This window comes from Heterostelium album (genome assembly GCF_000004825.1).
Source record: "Heterostelium album PN500 unplaced genomic scaffold PPL_scaffold2, whole genome shotgun sequence".
NCBI lineage: Eukaryota > Evosea > Eumycetozoa > Acytosteliales > Acytosteliaceae > Heterostelium > Heterostelium album.
In genome coordinates this window covers 54,096-73,801 of record NW_008805064.1, presented here as the reverse complement: position 1 = coordinate 73,801, position 19,706 = coordinate 54,096, and the positions used below count along the sequence as shown (strand labels likewise).

General features: G+C 28.7%; 7 protein-coding genes across 7 annotated transcripts; 2 read left to right on the top strand and 5 right to left on the bottom strand.

Moving 5' to 3' along the window:
- Nucleotides 1-83: 83 nt before the first annotated feature.
- On the bottom strand, nucleotides 84-2,151 carry PPL_01373 (uncharacterized protein; the record flags this gene model as incomplete). Its single annotated transcript, XM_020572382.1, has 4 exons — nucleotides 84-168; nucleotides 551-614; nucleotides 1,276-1,303; nucleotides 1,957-2,151. 4 exons carry the CDS (start codon nucleotides 2,149-2,151, stop codon nucleotides 84-86), a joined length of 372 nt encoding a protein of 123 aa, XP_020437697.1.
- A 304-nt stretch (nucleotides 2,152-2,455) lies between these two features.
- Nucleotides 2,456-3,250, top strand: PPL_01372 (uncharacterized protein; the record flags this gene model as incomplete). The annotated part of the gene is made up of 2 exons (XM_020572381.1): nucleotides 2,456-3,126; nucleotides 3,178-3,250. The coding sequence occupies 2 exons, from the start codon at nucleotides 2,456-2,458 to the stop codon at nucleotides 3,248-3,250; spliced, it is 744 nt and encodes a 247-aa protein (XP_020437696.1).
- Nucleotides 3,251-3,308: 58 nt separating this feature from the next.
- Nucleotides 3,309-3,582, bottom strand: PPL_01371 (uncharacterized protein; the record flags this gene model as incomplete). The annotated part of the gene is made up of 2 exons (XM_020572380.1): nucleotides 3,309-3,352; nucleotides 3,531-3,582. The coding sequence occupies 2 exons, from the start codon at nucleotides 3,580-3,582 to the stop codon at nucleotides 3,309-3,311; spliced, it is 96 nt and encodes a 31-aa protein (XP_020437695.1).
- Nucleotides 3,583-4,220: 638 nt separating this feature from the next.
- On the top strand, nucleotides 4,221-7,613 carry PPL_01370 (uncharacterized protein; the record flags this gene model as incomplete). The annotated part of the gene is made up of 10 exons (XM_020572379.1): nucleotides 4,221-4,626; nucleotides 4,692-4,796; nucleotides 4,898-5,132; nucleotides 5,208-5,629; nucleotides 5,725-5,814; nucleotides 5,882-5,952; nucleotides 6,155-6,329; nucleotides 6,412-6,543; nucleotides 6,718-7,214; nucleotides 7,305-7,613. 10 exons carry the CDS (start codon nucleotides 4,221-4,223, stop codon nucleotides 7,611-7,613), a joined length of 2,442 nt encoding a protein of 813 aa, XP_020437694.1.
- Nucleotides 7,614-7,983: 370 nt separating this feature from the next.
- On the bottom strand, nucleotides 7,984-9,935 carry PPL_01369 (uncharacterized protein; the record flags this gene model as incomplete). The annotated part of the gene is made up of 5 exons (XM_020572378.1): nucleotides 7,984-8,660; nucleotides 8,761-8,916; nucleotides 8,977-9,357; nucleotides 9,610-9,692; nucleotides 9,886-9,935. The coding sequence occupies 5 exons, from the start codon at nucleotides 9,933-9,935 to the stop codon at nucleotides 7,984-7,986; spliced, it is 1,347 nt and encodes a 448-aa protein (XP_020437693.1).
- Nucleotides 9,936-10,087: 152 nt separating this feature from the next.
- On the bottom strand, nucleotides 10,088-13,987 carry PPL_01368 (uncharacterized protein; the record flags this gene model as incomplete). Its single annotated transcript, XM_020572377.1, has 7 exons — nucleotides 10,088-10,373; nucleotides 10,430-10,752; nucleotides 10,829-11,104; nucleotides 11,204-11,409; nucleotides 11,546-11,851; nucleotides 13,193-13,304; nucleotides 13,943-13,987. The coding sequence occupies 7 exons, from the start codon at nucleotides 13,985-13,987 to the stop codon at nucleotides 10,088-10,090; spliced, it is 1,554 nt and encodes a 517-aa protein (XP_020437692.1).
- Nucleotides 13,988-14,641: 654 nt separating this feature from the next.
- Nucleotides 14,642-19,524, bottom strand: PPL_01367 (uncharacterized protein; the record flags this gene model as incomplete). Its single annotated transcript, XM_020572376.1, has 6 exons — nucleotides 14,642-17,746; nucleotides 18,110-18,521; nucleotides 18,546-19,023; nucleotides 19,122-19,183; nucleotides 19,239-19,273; nucleotides 19,306-19,524. 6 exons carry the CDS (start codon nucleotides 19,522-19,524, stop codon nucleotides 14,642-14,644), a joined length of 4,311 nt encoding a protein of 1,436 aa, XP_020437691.1.
- Between the last annotated feature and the right edge of the window lie 182 nt (nucleotides 19,525-19,706).

The following is a 19,706-nucleotide window of genomic DNA, read 5'->3' as shown; positions in this document are numbered from 1 at the left end:
AGCGCTATTAGTGTCGTTGTCACTGCTCGGTAGTGTTGATAATCTTCAGAATGAACTGTGAGAAATGCTGCTTATCAATTGATTCAAAGAGTAGTATCTAATTGGTGTTCCTCTTCTAATTCGTCTTGCTGTTCTACTTCTTCCAAATATCCTCTTCGAGGATGAATACTGATGTTAAAAAAAGATTTATATATATTATGTTTCAAAATAGTAGAACGCAAATGATCTAACAAATGAAAAACTAAAGTAGGATTTAAAAGTTAAATGGTGATTTCTTTGTTTTTTTTTTTTTTTTTTAAGATAACTGAATGAAAATGTGTATGTTTTAGTTTTATTAATTGGTTTTCATCAAACACAGCCAAACCTCCTGAACCTACTATCCTTGCGGTCACCATCAGTTCATTATAGAAATAGATTAAGTAGTTACCGAATTCAATTCTTTTGAAGTCAAGGACGGACCTTATGTAGACACTTTACCAGTCCTTCCAGCCTACAGTGAGAACCACCGCATTGGATGTGATGTGTTGATGTTTTTAAGTAGAGTATCTACTATTGCATCATAGTGGTAATGTGTGGTTGAGTTGGTTTGAGTTGAGTACAATCGTAGTAAAGTACTATAAGTAGTGAGTTGTGTGATGTGGATTCTGTAATGGAATACTAATGTAGTTTCAAATGGAACAGTTATGAGCTCTCTGATTAACTCTGTTTACTGATTAATATAAGGGAATAGTCCGCTTCTTCACAGGTGTTCTCACTACCTACGACAAGAAGCAACTACCTTCCAAGATCTTGAAGGAAGAACTCCGCAGACTCCGTTTAAAAGAAAGAAACGTCTTCATCAGAAGCAACAGTAATAATTACTAAAGTGAGATCTATATAGACTTTCCAGAGTTTTTTGATTTGAAACTTCCACTTAGCAGGATCAGTGTTTAGAACGTTGGCATAAGTATTGTTTGCATCATTGAACTTAATCAATAGAGTCTGTCATTATTATTGTTACTCTCAATGTTATTTGGAGATTAAATAATGTATTATCGTTATTATAGTTATTATATCTTTATTAGGTGAGACGGTGTCGTGGTCACTGCTTGGTAGTGTTTCATTATTTGATACGCTGCTTCACGTTTATAGACAGGCAACTACTTAAAAGCATCACATTACGATTCTACAGTAAAATTACTATTTTTTTACCATCTAGTACCAAACTTAAAGATTAGTATTTATCTTTTATATTTTTAATTTATTAAAGTTAAATAATATATTAGGAATAAGTACAAAGTAAGATGTATTCAAATATATAAGTCTTAATTTAAAAAAATAAAAATAAAAAATAAAAAAAAATAAAAAAGAAAAAAAGTTATAAACTCAAACATGACAATTATTTAGTATTGTTTGAAAACAAGATAATTATTTATTTTATTTTATTCTTTAAAAATAATAAATTTAATGAAATATTATATATACATTTATAATGTCTATAACAGAGATACTTAGACAAAGAATAGTAGATAGTTTCAATAGAGGTGACTCACAAGCACAGATAGCTCGCACTTTTGGAGTTAGTAGAGGAACAGTAGTAAATAGAATCAAAAGATTCGAACAAATAGAATCTTTGAAAGATAGAGTAAGAACAGGTAGACCAAGAATATTCAGTGACAGAATCAGAAGAGCAATAGTCAGATTTTTGTTAATTCGAGAATGTATGACCGTTCCCCAAGTGCAACAATGTATCGAGAGATGATTCAATAGGCTCGTTTCTATTAGCCAGATTCACAGAAAATAATCCATCAACAATTTCTTGTATACAAACCTCTGTCGAAAAAACATGATTTGACACCGGCTGCAATCAAGGCAAGGTTGGCTTTCGCCAAAGAACATCGTCACTGGACAGTCGACCAATGGAAGCACTGTATATTCACCGATGAGTCTACAATCGAATCAAATCCTAAGAATTACAATCAATATGAATGGAACAGACTTGGTTGCAACAGATTCGAGAGAGTTTACAGGATGAGGAGATACCTGCGAAGGAAGTTTAATTTTTGGAGTTGTGTGACACCAGTTGGAACAGGCTATCTTGCTGAAATCGAAGGAACTTGGAAAACCAACAATATATACACAGTAAAAACTAAAACCATATTTTTTGAACATTTTTTTTTGAGTTTTTGCATAAAAAATATCTTGATCAAAAAAGGAAATGTACCCCAATAAACACAGCGTGAACGAGCTTTAATAGAAAGAATGCAAATTTTACAAAATCATCTTAAAAACTATAAAAGCAGCAACAACTGAATTCATTTGTTTCATTTCAACAAGTCAAATACACGAGGTATATTATTTATGTTTTTTCAAATATAGTTAATTTATATTTGTAAATCATTTATTTTTTTTATTTGTAAATCATTTATTTTTTTTTAATTTTTTTATTTTTAAAAAAAAAAATTTTTGATCAAAAATGTCTTTTTTTAATCAATATTTTAACCTACCACCCACACCGGATTTCACCAAAAAATTTTCTTTCACATCACCAACTAAACCATCTACTCTATCAAACTCTCATGAATCTCTTTTGGAATCATTTTTCAACAACAATGATAGTTCCAATGATTTCAATCATGATATGGAATCAAATTATCCATATCATGATTCCTTTTCACATTTGGAATTGGAACAGCACCCACTTTTTGATGAACACTCTATCAATTCAAATTCACAAATGAAATTGGAAATGGATCGTATGGAACACATTGGTCAACATTCATTAGACACAGCTGTGGAGTCTCCATCTTTATCAAATTGTCAAGAACCATTGGATTCATATGATAGCAATCTAAAAAGGAAAGTCATTAAATGTAGACCGCAATTTCTCACACCAATCAAAAAGAAAATGCGAGTGGAGGGTCTAACATCTATTGAAGGACACGTTAACACTTGGCATGTGGGGACTGTCTTGAGTATTGATGAACAATCAAAAACCGCAGATATCCAATACGAAGATGGCAATGAAATCGAAACGTTGGAATTCGATAAGCTCAAGCCCTACTACAAAGAAAAAAGAACGATTGAAGATTTGGAAAAGAATAGTTTGATTATCTTCAAACTTGGAACCAACTACTTCAATGGTCGGTTTGTTCGAAAATTGAGAAATGTGTACCAGGTGCATTCTAAGTATCTTAGAGCTTGTTTTTATGTCAAACCAAAGCATTGTAAATATTATTACACATTTGGTAATACAAACCAGAAAATTTAAAATAAAATTAATAAAAAAAATATTTTTTTTTGACCTTATTAATAATTTTTTTTTATTTTTATTTCTGTGTTCCCTCGTTGTTGATAGATCGTTTAACCTTTACTATTTAAAATAATAAATAAATAGATGCTGTTCTTGTTGTTCTTGTTGTTATTCATGTTGTTGTTCTTGTTGGACTTTTTGCTGTAGTTGTTCTTGTTGTTGTTCTTCACTATATCGACACCATCTATTTTTTTTTTTTTTTGTTAGTTCACATTCTAAACATCAATTAAATATACACTGGAATGACATACTATTTGATATTCATGTTGTTGTTCTTGTTGTTGTGGCATGTTTATTTTAATCTTGTAACTATTTGTTGTAAATTGCTTTGATATTCTATTTACTTTTGTGCACAGAGATACTCTATTTCTTTATCGATATTTTAATTAATTACATTTAATCGTTTTTTATTTCTAATAAACTAAACATCTTACCAATTCCATATAATTGTTAACAGGCAAACTATTAATAACTATTGGTTGTGTTCTACTATTTCTTATCTCATTATTGTTATTTGATCAGATATGTTGTCGATGATGATAATAATAAATCACAGTTTTTATTAATAAAAATAAACAAACTTATATTAAACAATTATTTAATTTGATTATAATAAAATAGTTAATAAATAAATAAATAATTAAATAATTATAACTTGTGAATGATGTGATTGTGATATCACTGTGGAAAAGTATCGATCTGCTAACTAACAAAAGATGATGGTTTACTTATAGCAGTAACATGAACCCAAACAAAGTTAACTCTACATATGTAGTGCACTACATGTGATATAAAAAGAAGAACTATTTAAAAATAAATAATGGAAAATAATGATTCAACAAATGATCGTAAAAAAATGTTGCTTATTTTATTAATTTTATTAAATTTTTTTAATCTTAATTATATCTATGCTCAGAATTAAACAATAATGAATAGTAATATTAATAATAATAATAATAATAATAATAATAATAATAATAATAATAATAATAATAATAATAATAATAATGCTAATTTACTTATAATCAATGGAATACTATTATTAGATACAAAATCAAAAAGAAAATATACTGAAATGGATTATAGTACAGTTGATGACCCAGAATTGGATGAAATTTATAATAAATATTTTCAAGTTACAACTAAATCAATAGAGAATAATTATAAATATATCTACCCAACTAAAGACACAGTAGCAGTTAGTAGGACAGTATATGTTAAAAATAAAATAATCAAAAAAGAGATATACTTGAATATATCACAAGAACAAAGAAATGGAATGCCAGGGATTCATCAATATTATTTAAATTGTGTTAGAAGTCATTATTTCAATTGTAAGTATTACAATTTGAAATGATCTTGTGCTTAAGTTCGTAGATTTGTTAACAAATATATATAGATACATCTATTAAAGAAATAGAGAGACTATTTAATCCACATTTCGGAGACGATGAAGATAACTATGATAAAATCACATATGCCAAAATGGAAACCATTAGTGAGAGTTATTATCGCATGGTATGTTGAACACAAAGATTTAGAAAGATTGAGATGTTTGCTAACATAGACTTAATATTTAGAAATTACCGATATCAATTATTAAAGAATCAACTGTAAATGGTATCGGTAAGATATTTTATTTAGATATCGTAAATTTAATACAAACTGTACTTTCCGATCAAGAACATTTCGAAACGTTTGGATTGAACTCATCTTACAATTTTATTATGATCCACGTCTTTTCAGACTCATTTCAATTTAATAAATCCAAGTCTGCTTTGGGAGTTTACATTAATTTAGACTCACCAAATTTAATACAATCTAAAAAAGAATTATATCGGTATGGGATAATTACATATATATATGTAGTGTGTAAATTTAATTAATTATTTTTGTTATTTTAATATTTTCTTAGATTTGCTATCTCTGTAATTATTAAAGGAGTTAGAAAGAAAATAAAAAACCAAGACATGGTAGTTCTTTGTATTAATGAGATATTCAAAGATTTAATTTCTCATGTAATTTTAAATACACCCATTATTTGTAATAAAAATATAAAAATATTTTTAAATATTGGTGTAATTACAGGCGATAATCCAGGTGTCCACGATGCTATCGGCATGAAATCACCTACACAGGCAAATGCTTGCAGAAGAGCGGAATGCAAATATAAATGCAGATGTCAAGTTTTAGAGGAACCTGTATCAGTTGAAAGCAATATAAATGGATTTGAGGTGGAATACAAAACATACGTCAACAGTACAGTTAAAACAAACATACAAGCATTACGTTTATCAAATGATAAACGAGAATCATATGGTTTGTTACAAAATAATTGTAAATATATATCAAATACATCATGTGAATGCATTATTTTAAGGAAATATTAATTAATAATTAATCATCTAGCATCTATTTTTCTAAATAAAAAGATCAATATGTTTCTGCAGAGTGCTATCGATCCTCTTCATTTGTTATATCTTGGTATAAACAAAAGACATGTTACCGAGTATGTATAACATGTATATTAATCATATGAATGCAATTTAATTAATACTCTCTTTAGACTTTTATCTTTGTTGAATAAAGGGCAGAGGGAACAATTGGATATGGTGTTCCGTAGTCATCCACCAGCCTATGGAGTCAGAATTAAAGATTTTGTATATGTACACAAATCATTTAGGGGATACGAGCACAAATCATTGGTGCTTTCCCTATCAAGAGGAATATTATTGGCTTTACCAAAAATCATTCCAAAATATAGCTCTATTGATAAACTGAATTTATTTTTGGTATTTATATAATAAAATTATTTAATTAATAAAATATATAAACACTAACAATTATAATTTATATGATTAGGAATTGATTAATGTTATAATATTGTTTGAGAAACTCTGTTGTTTTATGAACTATTCAGATCTTAAGATACAAGCAGATATTGATCAAGTAGGTACTATGATAAAAGATCATCAGCAACAATATTTTAGATGGTATGTTAAATATAAAGACTCTGGATACTCAAAAAAAAAAAAAAGTATGTTTATAATTAAAATTAAGAGAAATGATTCACTGGTTTTATATCACAAAGGAATATTAATTATAATCGTTTAAATCAGTGAAAGAGACTAAAGAAACTGAAGAGGTGGTTGTTATGGACGAAGATGAAGATGTTGATGACGTTTGTTTTGATGAAGACGACGAAGATGAAGATGATGCTAATGAAAATTTAGAAATAGATTTTCCACACGGTAAAGTTTTCCCCAACTTCCACCTTCTAACCCATCTGTATGAAGATATACAACTATTTAGTCATCCAACTAAGGACAGTATTATAAATGTAGATGTGATGGAGCAAATACACCAGTGTATGCAAGAAAAAGAAGGTGTATGGTTTTATAATAACTGTGAAAATTAAAAATTAGATACTAACTTTAAAAATTTAAAGAATACATCCAATGGTAAAAATCGAAGTAAATTCTTTTTACTATTTATGTTAAAACGTTATAGTTTTTTGTTAAGCGGTACATCCAACTTGTGGAAATATGATCGTAGTGACATTTTTGTTCATCATTATAAATCTGTAATATCGAACAAATCTTTATCCAAAGAATTAAGTGAATTCCCAATTCAGATACAGGCTCTATTTACATACTATTCAAATGGTAAACTGATCACCTCTATTACAAAAGGAAAGTCAATTCATATCAATGGTGACCAAGTATTGAAAGGTGTTAAAGTATATGGTATACCTCAACATAAACCAAACTCCAATAGACACCCAAATGGTCACCATTGTGCTTACACGTGCACTACCATAAGGAGGAATGCAAATGATGTTCAAACAATTATTGTTTATTGTAACATAGTTAGCATATGGATAGTAAAGTATTTTGGTGAGAAAGAGCAAGTTTTCTTAGAGGTATGTCTTAATTAATTGTGAAATCCAACAAATTTGTAATTTGTATAAAATGTAACTAACAACAAATCTGTATAATATACTTTGTAATAGGTTAAAAACCATAGAGAAGTAGAGGATTTAAATTCTAATATAATGAAAACTAGAAATATACGCTTACACAACAATCTATTTAAAAACCTATCGCAACAAGAGATCCAACAAAACAGTTCTTCATACATCGACAAGATAGTTGATTTAACAAACAAGAATATGAAGTTTTATCAACAAACTGACCAGACAGTTTTTATAAGTGCACAACAACTCCGCAACAAGATCGAATTATGGAATGACATTTTATTGGGATATGGAAAGGATTATTTTTTTATTATTGATAACAATGCAAAAAAAGAAATAAACTAAAATCGACTTTGGTATCATTTACACGGTACTTAAATATTAAAATTTATAAATTTTTTTTTTACAATTAAATTCCAATTGGTTTCGATTAATTTAATTGAATTAAAGTTTGAATTATGATCTTTTTAAATATATAAACACTGTGAATAAATAAATATATTAATATCTAACTAGTATGATGGTGTCAAAAAATTGTGTTTTTATTATAATTATTTTATTAAAATCTTCTTACAAGAGATATATAGTGATCGTAGTCGATACGCGCGACGGTAATGATCCTTGGAGTCACGCGCAGGACTAACCAACTCCTGGTGAATGTCAGCGATGTTGTCGGTGGACATACGCGTCATGAATAAGAAACAAAGATTTCATTTTAATAACGTGTATGTTGGTATGGATGGAATGTAAATTGTCTATTTGGTAATCTAGGTGTTGTTACAATTGTCGAACCTCCCACTCCATGATAGTTCTCTTGTGAAGACTGAGATGAATCGAAATCATCTGTTGTACCTGGTGATTGTTGAATTAGAGCTGTATTATTAGAGTTGTTGACTGGTACAGTACCAATGCTATTATATTGAGGGTGCTGGGATTGAAGTTGCCCAGATATGTATAAACTATTATTGGTCGTGTAAACAGAGTGGTCAACTAATCTAAATGTATTTGGATCAAATTGATTAGAATACATTGGTTGTGAGTATAACGTATTTCCATTGTTAGCAGGAAGTTGGTAAAGCTCATTGACACCAATAGGATGATGGACCTGAACGACAGCAGACCGAGGAGATTGATCGAAAGTAGGCTGAGGAGATTGAGGGAAAGCAGGCTGAGGAGATTGAGTCAAAGCAGGCTGAGGAGATTGAGGGAAAGCAGGCTGAGGAGATTGAGTCAAAGCAGGCTGAAGAACTTGAACGACAGCAGGCTGAAGAGTTTGAGCAACAGCACGTACATGTTGACGCTGAGGTACGGCCGGGGGATTCACTGTGTTTTTTTTTGAAAATAATATATATTTCAAAAATCGTGCAATGTTCGAATACAATCCTAAATACTCTAATAAAAATCAATTTATCAGATGGTAAGATATTATATAAAAATCAACAAGTGAATTCAAAAATTATCTACATAAATACATGTATAGCATTGATCTTACCTTGTCTATTAGCTTCATCTTCATTTCCATTAAATTTATCCGCACTTTGATAGTGACAATAAAATTTTGATATTTCATTCTTCAGCTCTAGTGTGCTTAATTCGTGAGGTTCTGTTGCTCTACCATTCTTTATTAACAATGCTCTTTTATCCTCTTCTATAATTAGGTGAGTTAATTAGTTTAAAATTTATTTATTATTGTAGAATAAATATTTACTATTATAATGATAGTGAGCAGGTTGTAATACTGACTCTACTATTTTCGAAGTGTATAAATATTTGCCTTTTTCGATGAAAGCTTTACGAAAAATTCGAAAGATAAAAACAAACTCATGGTCTTGCATTCCATTTTCTAATCTATTTACTGCTGGGGTCTGTATAATCTTGGTATCTACATTCTGTTTGAATTCAGAGGTTGCAACTCTCTTGGTTTTGTCCATAATCACTTTAATGAGTGAATTGTTAATTGATAGCACCCCCATTTTGGATAAATGGGTTTGATAATCAGATAATTTCACTTTTCTCTCATTAGAAATATGACTAACACTAAAACGTAGTTGAGAAGTTTTATTAATTTTTTTAATTGTTTTTACACAATCTTTTAGAGAAAAATAGTTCTCCAAACTAAATATTGCTACTTGGTTGATATTTTCAAATACATAATTATTTATTTTAGATACTCTTTTGCTTAGAAGCATTATTGTGTCTACTAATTTTTTTATGATTAGATATAGATGTTGAATATTCTCAGAATCTGTTCCTATTATTTGATTGGTTTCTACACTTCCTAACTCAGACAACGAGTTATTCAAATTTTCTCTAGACTCATTGTCCGTTGAAAATTGTTTACCTGTGATTTCAGCAAATAATCTTTGTTTCATTACCTCATCACAAATAATGAATTCCTCATATGTCTTTGGTATATCCATTTTACTAATTATTTAATATTTTATAACTATCAGCGATTTGTGATGTTCACTTAATTCATTTATATAAATATTCAATTATTTGAATGAAAAAAAAAAAAAAAAAAATCTGTTGAAAAAAAATGTGATTTCATAACGTTATGAAAAGGAGATGGTTATGATTTGTAGTATTCAATTTTTTTTTCTGCGAACCCACATACATTTGAAACGATTTGTAAATATTTCCCTCTAAAATATCATTTGCATTCATATTCCTAATATATCGTGGGTGAAAGTGGGTGAAAGTCATGTAAAAACAAATTATTCTATATTTGGAAGTTAGATTATCAGTGAAAAATCGAAATAAATAAAATTTAATTAATTTTGTAATATATTTTTATTTTTTTTTATTTTTAATGAAAATCAAGGAAAAAATGCTTTGACTTGATGATTTTCGATAAAGAACTCATAACAAGCATCAGGATTAACATTTTCAATTATTTCATTAGTTTTTAATAGTCTAATTGTTAGAGTTTTTTTGTTTTTCTTAGTTATTATAGAGTTTATAACAGCACAGAAAACATGGGTTTTATCAGCTTTGTAGGTATACAATACATATCTACCTTCTACCATTCTATCATTCGAAATACTTTCTGTTGCACTTTGTCTTGTAATATAATCAACACTGTAATAGTTAGCAATTACTTCACTAAATTTATTAAACATTAGATTAGTTATAAAACATATTTTGTTATTTTTACTTACTCTTTGAATGCAACTCTATATGTATTATCTTTCTTATTATAATCTATAATGTGACCATCCCACCAAGAATAATAATAAGCACAATCTATATCTTCGTCAACACCATACAATACAGATACTCTTTGATTTAAAAGAAACTTTGGTTTACAGTTGAAATCTGTTGGAGCAACTTCAATTGACTCTATTCCAAATAAACTATTTAAATCAAAATTGGACATATTGAAATGTTGATTTCGCTGTCTATCTTTCTCTATCTTTCTCAACTCTTCCCATTGACGTCTCAGTGCAGTATGATCACTTTCATTAACGTTACCACTATCTTCCTCGTTGTTGATGAAAAACATGTTGATAGATCGTTCAATTAGTTGATATGTTAGATCTTTTGTTATTTTTTTTTGCTTCTGATAGTTGTTGTTGTTTTTCTTGTTCTTCAAGCACTCTTTGTAAAGCATCTACATTTTGTTGCATTAATGTTGATGATTGTTGCTGTATCATTTGTCTTAGTTCTTCTATTCTATCATCAAACATCTTTCTTCTTTTGGATTCTCTGACATCTCTTACTATTGGTGGTGGAAATGAGGTTGATAGATGCTGTTTTTGTTGTTCTTGTTGCTCTTGTAGTTGTTCTTGTTGCTCTTGTTGTTGTTCATGTTGTTGTTGTTCTTGTTGTTGTGGCTTGTTTATTTTAATCTTGTAACTATTTGTTGTAAATTGCTTTGATTAATTACATTAGTTTTAATTGTTTTTTTTTTTTTAATAAACTAAACATCTTACCAATTCTAACTTATCATTATTATATACAGAATGATTCGACAAGGTCTTAATAAGAATATCAATCAAGATATTTATATATTCCATATAGTTAACAGCTGACTGTTTGAATCGGTCATAGAATGTATAAGGCTGTCCATGCAAGAGTGTACCTGGTGAGACCGTTATCAATGTCAGTTTAGCCGTACACTTGAGGAAGTCTTCGATGTCTTTTCGTAAGGTTTCATTGGTGTCACATAGCAGTAGTATCGGTTTAAAAACAGTCTTAACAATGGACATGATCATGTGTAACGTGTCTGGTGGAACTTTAGTTGGATCAATGTCAAGACTCCACTACAGCCATACCAGAGAAGCTCCTCATTTCGACCTTTGGGTTTTTGGCTTTTGACTTTTCTAGCTTATTATTGACTCTCTGTCCTTCCTTCCTCATAAGCTCTCTAGTACGTGGCTCAAAGAATCCAGCAACATTCCCAATTGTAGAATGGTCGATCTTCTCTTGAGTGTCAGGATCCACTTTTCCAGATGAACCAGTACCTAAGCAAGTAGGACACCTGAATGTCGAGTTCCAATGAAATAGATCGCCAAGACCCATTACCGTGAGCCAACATTTCAAATCGAATGTGTAGAGTAAGTCTATTTGGTAATATCTATCTTTATAAATGAATATATTATTATTTGATTCTAATTCTTTAATTTTCCTGATTTAATTTAGATAACTGTTGCTTCAGTTCAGAGAAGGTTTCGTCCAAGATAAATAAGAAACATTAGACCATCGTTGGGAGAGACTGTAATTGGTGTAGTGGATTTTGGATCAAATTGGTTGGTGTAATTTGCATATTATTAGCAGGCAACCTATTAATAACTATTGGTTGTGTTCCACTATTTCTCATCTCATTATTGTTATTTGAGATCAGATCATCAGCAGCCAACATTGTGTCTGCTAGAGATATTAAGTTATTCATTGTGTAAAATTTAGACTTTTGAATATGTTATTATCTATTTTAAAAAATATATCATTAACGATTTCAATTAAATAAAATTTTAATTTAACCAAATATGTCAAGTTAAATAAAATGAGTGTCATTCTTAAAGGATAGCCATTATTTGAATTTTTTTTTCCTTTTTTTGTACTCGAACTTTTTCAAATTTAATTATTTTTAAAAATTAATTTTAAATTATTAAATTAATAATTTTTTAATCCACAAATAAGAAATCTTGTTTCAATATATAAAAAGATCAATATATATATCATTTATTTAATCTTTGGAATTAAATGTTAAAATCAATGATATTTTGTAGGGTTGAAACGATTTGTAAATATTTAATATTATTATTTTTATTTGCATAAACTTTGTAAATTATTTTAGTAAAAATGAAAAATTATTAAAATTAATTATTGTTTTTAATATTTTATTAAAAATAACATAGAAAATAAATCACAATTTAAATTAATTTTTTTTAAATAAATAAAATAAAGAATATTTTATCCAAAAATTATTTTCAGTTTACTTTTTGATGTCGTTTGTATTGAACACCCATCAATTTCTTTCATATTATGATACTTTTGTGGGGGTTTGAATGATTTTTAGCATTTGTATGGGATGTGACACCTAAATAATATTTTAAAAAAAAAGTATTTTGATTTTTTAATTTTCTTTCAACGAATCAATCAAAAAGACTCCCCATACATCCAAAAAAGGTATTTTGCTAATACGCAAAAAAAAAAATCATAATGCTAAGCTTTTACGCGATTATATTAGTTACTGTGTAGAGATTCTCCAAAATCAAAACATCGATTCTATTCAGCTTTATCGTGGAAACGTACGACAATATATTTTAGTTCAAGACAATTGTCCAGTTCATACCGCCAATAATGTGGTCAACTTTATGAGAGCTCGACGTTTAAAAAATCTATTCATACCGGCATACTCACCATATATTAAAATCATCGAGAACCTATGAGGAATAGTTAAAAAGAAAGTAAAGAATCACATGTACAGTCACCCTGGCGCGGATATGATGGAGGTGATCTATGAGATATGGGAGGATATTGACCTACAATTAATTGACCATTTATATGAATCACTTCCAAACCGAATGGATGCTATTATACAGACAAAAGGCAAATGGACCATATATTAAATAAATTATTTTTTTTAAAAATTATTTTTTATTCAAAACATCAACTGTCACCATTCCGTACTAAATAATTGTCATGTTTGAGTTTATAACTTTTTTTCTTTTTTATTTTTTTTTATTTTTTATTTTTATTTTTTTAAATTAAGACTTATATATTTGAATACATCTTACTTTGTACTTATTCCTAATATATTATTTAACTTTAATAAATTAAAAATATAAAAGATATATACTAATCTTTAAGTTTGGTACTAGATGGTAAAAAAATAGTAATTTTACTGTATATATACAGCAAAAATCTGTGAAACCGGACAGAGGTTTCAAAATATCAAACAGTAATACATTTATTTGTTATAGAAACTAATAAATATATTCTAAGATAGATCTTTGTAAATGATTAATAATTAAAAAGAAATTGAATCATTTATCATTTTAAAAAAAAATAAAAAAAATAAAAGATAAAATTAATTTGTGCAATATTTCTGAAGTAATAAAATATTTTTTATTATAGTACTTTTAAATTTATTTTGAAATATTTAATTATATTATATATAAGAATGATACCAAATAAAATGTTAACTAACTAATTTTAGTATATTCCACAACTGTACAAGACATCTCACTAGTCATCAATATACTAAAACTCATAATATTTTTTACTTAAAATGCATTCTTAACTAAATTTGATATATAAATGTTATTTTACAATGGTAATAATATCATATTATAATATACATATAAACATATAAATATAATACTTACAACTTTGATATAAGATTAGGAATTACTTTAGGAATAGTTCTGGTACGAGGAATATAGATTTAATGAATGTAATAAAGTTTAGAGATATAATTTACAGTATAATATTTAAAGATAATAATTTATTTATTTTACAATTTGAAGATAAGAATAATATTTGGTAATGTTGAATAATGTTGAATAATTAATTAATTTCTATAATGGATTTCCAAGGTATTTATACTGTTGGATTTCTTCGACCAGTGCAGTTGCTCAATCTCAGAAATCTGTTCTTGATTAACTAGTTTGGTATTCATTGTAGATTAACTTGTTGGTTATTTCTTTATGTTAACTTTGGTAGATTGATATTTTGTTGATTCACTGAATGTTGATATTATTCTAATATATTTAATTATTGTTAAACAGCTGGATTATTAATTTAAGTTATTTGAAATCGTGTCCATAAACTGTTTGAATTGTGATAGTTGAATTCTTAATAAATTATTGAAGTGTCAGTTGATTTGGTTATTATAATTCTAAAATGTTAATTTTAGAACACTGTCTTTAGTTTGAATTAGTTTTCAACCAATTTCTATAGTCTCCGGTTAAAGACTTATATGATTGGTGAACATCGTTATCCAGTATCCATCCTTGGACTCCTCCTATATTGAAAAGATATTCGGTCTTGGCATCTCTCTTGTTGGTGAGATTGAAGGTTCTCTTTCTTGTGACGAACATTGTATCTTTACGAATGATATTGGCGTTGATCAAGGCTATGAGTATCTTGGCACTTTGTTTGGTTGGTGGATGGTTCGGATGGGAATTGTGGTATTGGATGTATTCTTCAAGGACAGTTAACTTATTCTTCTTTTCGAATGCTTCTTTGATTTCTTTGGCAGATATTCTCTGGAAATTAGTGATTTCAGAAGATTCTGAAAATCCTCTTTCATTGTGGAATGTCAATGTATTATGAATGATTGGATGAGTAGTAGTTGAGTTTGGAATATTATCCAAAATTAAGGTATTTGAATCTGGTGTATTGATAGGTGGATTGTTGTTTATAGTTGAATTGTTGTTTGTTATCAAATCTAATTCTGAATCAATGTCCATGGCTTCAGTGTCATCTGTGTCGTCGTTGTTGTTATTCTGATTGTTTTGTTCATTTTGAGTAATTGAATCGATTTCAATTTCATCTTCTTCTTCAACTTCGCCAAATTCAATATTATCATCATCCTCATCGTCTAAAGAGTTGTGTTTCTTGAAGTATTTAGCGTGTCTAGTGAAAGATGGATTGATTCTCTTTCTCTTTGTACCAGATTCAACGTTGGCAACTGTGACATTTAATCCATTGACATTTGTTACTTCGTATGGACCATCAAATCTTGTTTCTAATTTGATTTTGTTTTTAGGGTTTGATCTAAACTTTCTTAGATAAACACTATCACCTACTTTAATATCCATTTCTTTCTTATTCTTATTATATTGAATTCTCATGTTATATTGATTATCGAATAACCAATTTCTAACAATTTTGAGTTGATTTCTCTTTGAGTTGATCATGTTTTCGATATCAACTTTTGATGAGTTCATTTTCAATTTGTATTGAATAAGAGAGAGTGGTGTTATTGGATTTTCACCTGTATATATTTTAAAAGGAGAGTATTCGCATCCGTGATGGATGGAATTGTTTACACAAAATTCAATTGTATCAACTAAAGTTATCCATTCATCATGGTTTTCTTCATTGTAAGTTGCAATGATAGCTTTACGAAACAAGTTACCTAAGTATCTGATTATACTTTCCACTTGTCCATTGGCCTGTTGATTTTCTGCAGTGGTAGTTCTGATTTCACAATTTAATATATCCATCAGATCTTTCCAAAATTTACTAGTAAACTTTGAATCTCTATCAGAGACAATTTCAACAGGCATGCCATGATGTTTGAATATTTCTTTCATAAAGATTTCTGCTAAATCTTTAGAAGTGTAAGTTGAATGAACTGGTATGAGTCGTACCATCTTTGATAGACGATCAACAATTACCCAGACTTTATTATATTTAATACCTTTGTATTCTGTATCAATTAATGGAATAAAATCCATACTGATGCTTTCAAAACATTTAGTTGGAACAATAAGTGGTTGAAGTTTACCAATTGATTGTCCACGAGCATCAGTTGCTTTGTTACAGGTATGACAAGCTTTGACATAATTAGTGACATCTTTGGCTATTCCTTCCCAAATAAAATGTCTACTTATTAGTTCTAAAGTTTGTTCTATTCCATGATGACCTGCAAGTAATGAATCATGGTATATGAAAAGAATACGTTTAATAATAGAGCGAACTTGAGGAACTACTATTTTATCTTCAAAATATTTAAGTTTACCTTCTGTTTTCACAGATTTAGATTTATAATATTTTGATGTGTGTATTGTTTTATTCTTTATTTGTGTTTCTTCTTCAATATATCCATTTTCAATCATTGCAATTAGATCATTATCATCAATGGAAATGGTGGTGGAGTAAGTGTAACGACTTAAACCATCAGCAATTACATTATCAGATCCTTTTTTATAAATAAGAGTTGGATTAAAAGAGAAAATGTATTGTAACCACCTAATTAATTTAGGTTTTGTATTGTCATTAAGTTTATTATTTATAAAAAGTATATTTTGGTGATCGGTATGAATAACTATCTTATAACCTAATAGCATGTGGTAGTTAGATTCGAGAGCATGTTTGATTGCCATAACCTCTTGTTCAAAGACATGGTAATCCCTTTCGGTTGTGTTAAACTTCTTGGATCCATAAAGAACAATTTGTTTGTTATCTTCTTGTTCAATATTGTCTTTGTATTGATAAATGACATGACCTATTCCATCATTGGAGGCGTCACAATCGATGTGAAATGTTAACTTATAATCAGGTATAAAAAGAAAACTACTATCGCTTATTTGGTTTTTAATCAAATTGAATGTCTCTGTATGTATATCTTCCCATTTAAATAATTTATTCTTTCTAGCTATATCAATTAATGGAGCTTCTATTTCAGAGAGTTTGGGGATAAACTTTCGGTAGTAGTTTGTCAAACCTAAGAATCCTCTCAATTCTCTCTTTGTGATAGGTTGTTTCCAATTTTTGATTGCTAAGATTTTATCATTTATAGGAATCAATTTATTATGACCAATAATATGGCCGAGATATTCAAGTGAGTATTGACCAAAAATACATTTAGTTAGTTTTATTTTTAATTTGTTTTGATTTAATAAATCAACAATTTCTAAAACATCTTGAATGTGTTTGTCTTCATCATCAATGTTTGTTTTGATTAACAAATCATCGAGGTAAACAAGTAATTTTTTTGCAATTACATGTCTTTGGAATATACTGTCCATGAGTCTCTGAAAACACGCTGGTGCGTTTGTGAGTCCAAATGGTAATACAATATATTGGAATACACCGAATGAAGTTCGAAATGCTGTCTTAGATTGATCCTTCTCATGAACTCTAATCTGGTGGTAACCTTGGAGTAGGTCAATTTTAGAGAAGAGAACACCATCTCTTGTATTGTTAAGAACTTCAGTGATGTTTGGTAATGGGTATGTATCTTTGATAGTTATACCATTTAGAGATCTGTAGTCTACACAGAGTCTCCAACCTCCATCTTTCTTTTTAATAAATAAAAGGGGTGCCGCAAATGCGGATTGAGATGGGGTGATTTGACCATTTTCCAAATAAGTGTTTATTTGTTTTTCCAATTCATCTAAAAATGAATGCGGGATTGGATAATTTTTTGGTTTTGGGGGTTGGTCCACCGTCAAATTTATTTTAAAATCAAAATCTCCGCGAGATGGGGGTAATTCTTTGTCAAAAGGTTTAACCACATCAGGGTATTTATTTAAAATGAGATTTTTTATTTTCTTTGAAAGATTTGATTCAAAAGTGTGGTTAGAATTTTTACTTTCATCCAACTTTTCGTGTGTGTTTGATTTATTTGTATTCTCATCTACACTAATATCATTTAAATATACTAAAGCACAACATTCATCATTATCACTCTCGCTTTGCGAAATTAAACAATTTCTAGTTTCAATTAAATTAGTTTGAATAGAATCGTTTAGAGTGTTGAATTTGATAGCTAGTTCTTTAATATTGTTTTCTTTATCAGCGTTAGGTAAAGATATAATTTTATTTTTAAAATCAATTTTCAAATTTAAATTTTGTAACGTCTCTGTTCCCAAAAGAATAAAGTTTGTTTTAGAATTGATTATAAAAAATGGTATTTTAAATACTTTATTATTGATTGTTATATTTTTATTTATTTGTTTTGATAATGTAGAACTGTCTTTATTAATCCCATTTAAGGTAATGTTGACATCGGTTAGATTCTTGATGTCACTTTCCTGTAATAGATCAAATGAGAGTAAGTTAATGTTACTACAACTGTCAATAAAAATATTAACATACATGTTATTTATGGTTCCAGGCATCGAACATAAGAATGCATTAGCTTGCTTTCTTTGGCCAGTGGCTGGATCGATATCTCGGAATTTTCCAAACTTCCCGTAGAAACATTCATTTGGAAGATGGTTACCCTTATTGCAGATAGAGCAAGTACCAATCTTGGACTTCTTTACGGTGAATTTGGTTTTATTTTGACCGACACTTGGTGGTGGAGATCTTTTATTGGTATTGTTTGGTGACCATTTCTGGGAAAGATTTGGTTGTACATTAGGTGTATTGTGATGATTTCGAGTGGTGAAATGCATCACTTTCTCCTCCCTTTTTAACCGAAGTTTATCGTCGAGTTGCTTTCGACCTAAATCATTTAATCTTTTGGTCAAAGCATTGATGTTCTTCTTACGATGTGCCTTGGTTAATTCTGGATCTGCTTTAATGTTGCTAGGAAGCAAACTCACTGTGATTTTTTCGTACTTTTGTCCATCTATTTTTTGAAATTTTTTTTTTTTTTTTCAAATACTGTAACATGAAACACCCCAATTAAAAAAAATAAAAATAAAAAAACTGAACGGACTATAATACAATTGAAAACAGTAGTTGCCGTTTCTTTCTCATTAAAATCGTACTTTGTTCCATTTATTAATCTAAAATAAAAATTTTTTAGTGATTTATAAATTATTTTATTTATTTACCTATAACTTTAGAATAAATATGCGAATTAGTAATCTATTATTCTATGATGATAATATGTTATTATTCTACTTACATTTAATAGCTTTATATCGGTGGTGGTAATGTTTGATTTCAATATGAATGATAGTGTGAACCAAAATAGTGTGATCACCTCCGGTAGGAATAGACTGGTCGATTCGAAAATGTAGCTAATTACCTGTTGTAATCCACTCATCAATGAAATAACCATATCGAACGATGTCAAAGTAATGAGTACTCCATCTCTGGTGTTTGTAATTGTTGTGTTGTTCATTGTTGTTATTGTTGTTGTTGTTGTTAACTTTAAGTGTTTCAATATCCAAGAATGACATTGATTTCGTATTGGTAAACATTGAAGATAACTCACAGAATGTCTTTAAAAGTATTGAGAATTGTAAGCTGTTGTTGTTATTGTTATCTTTCAATTGTTCATATATCTCTTGGATATCTTGGAAT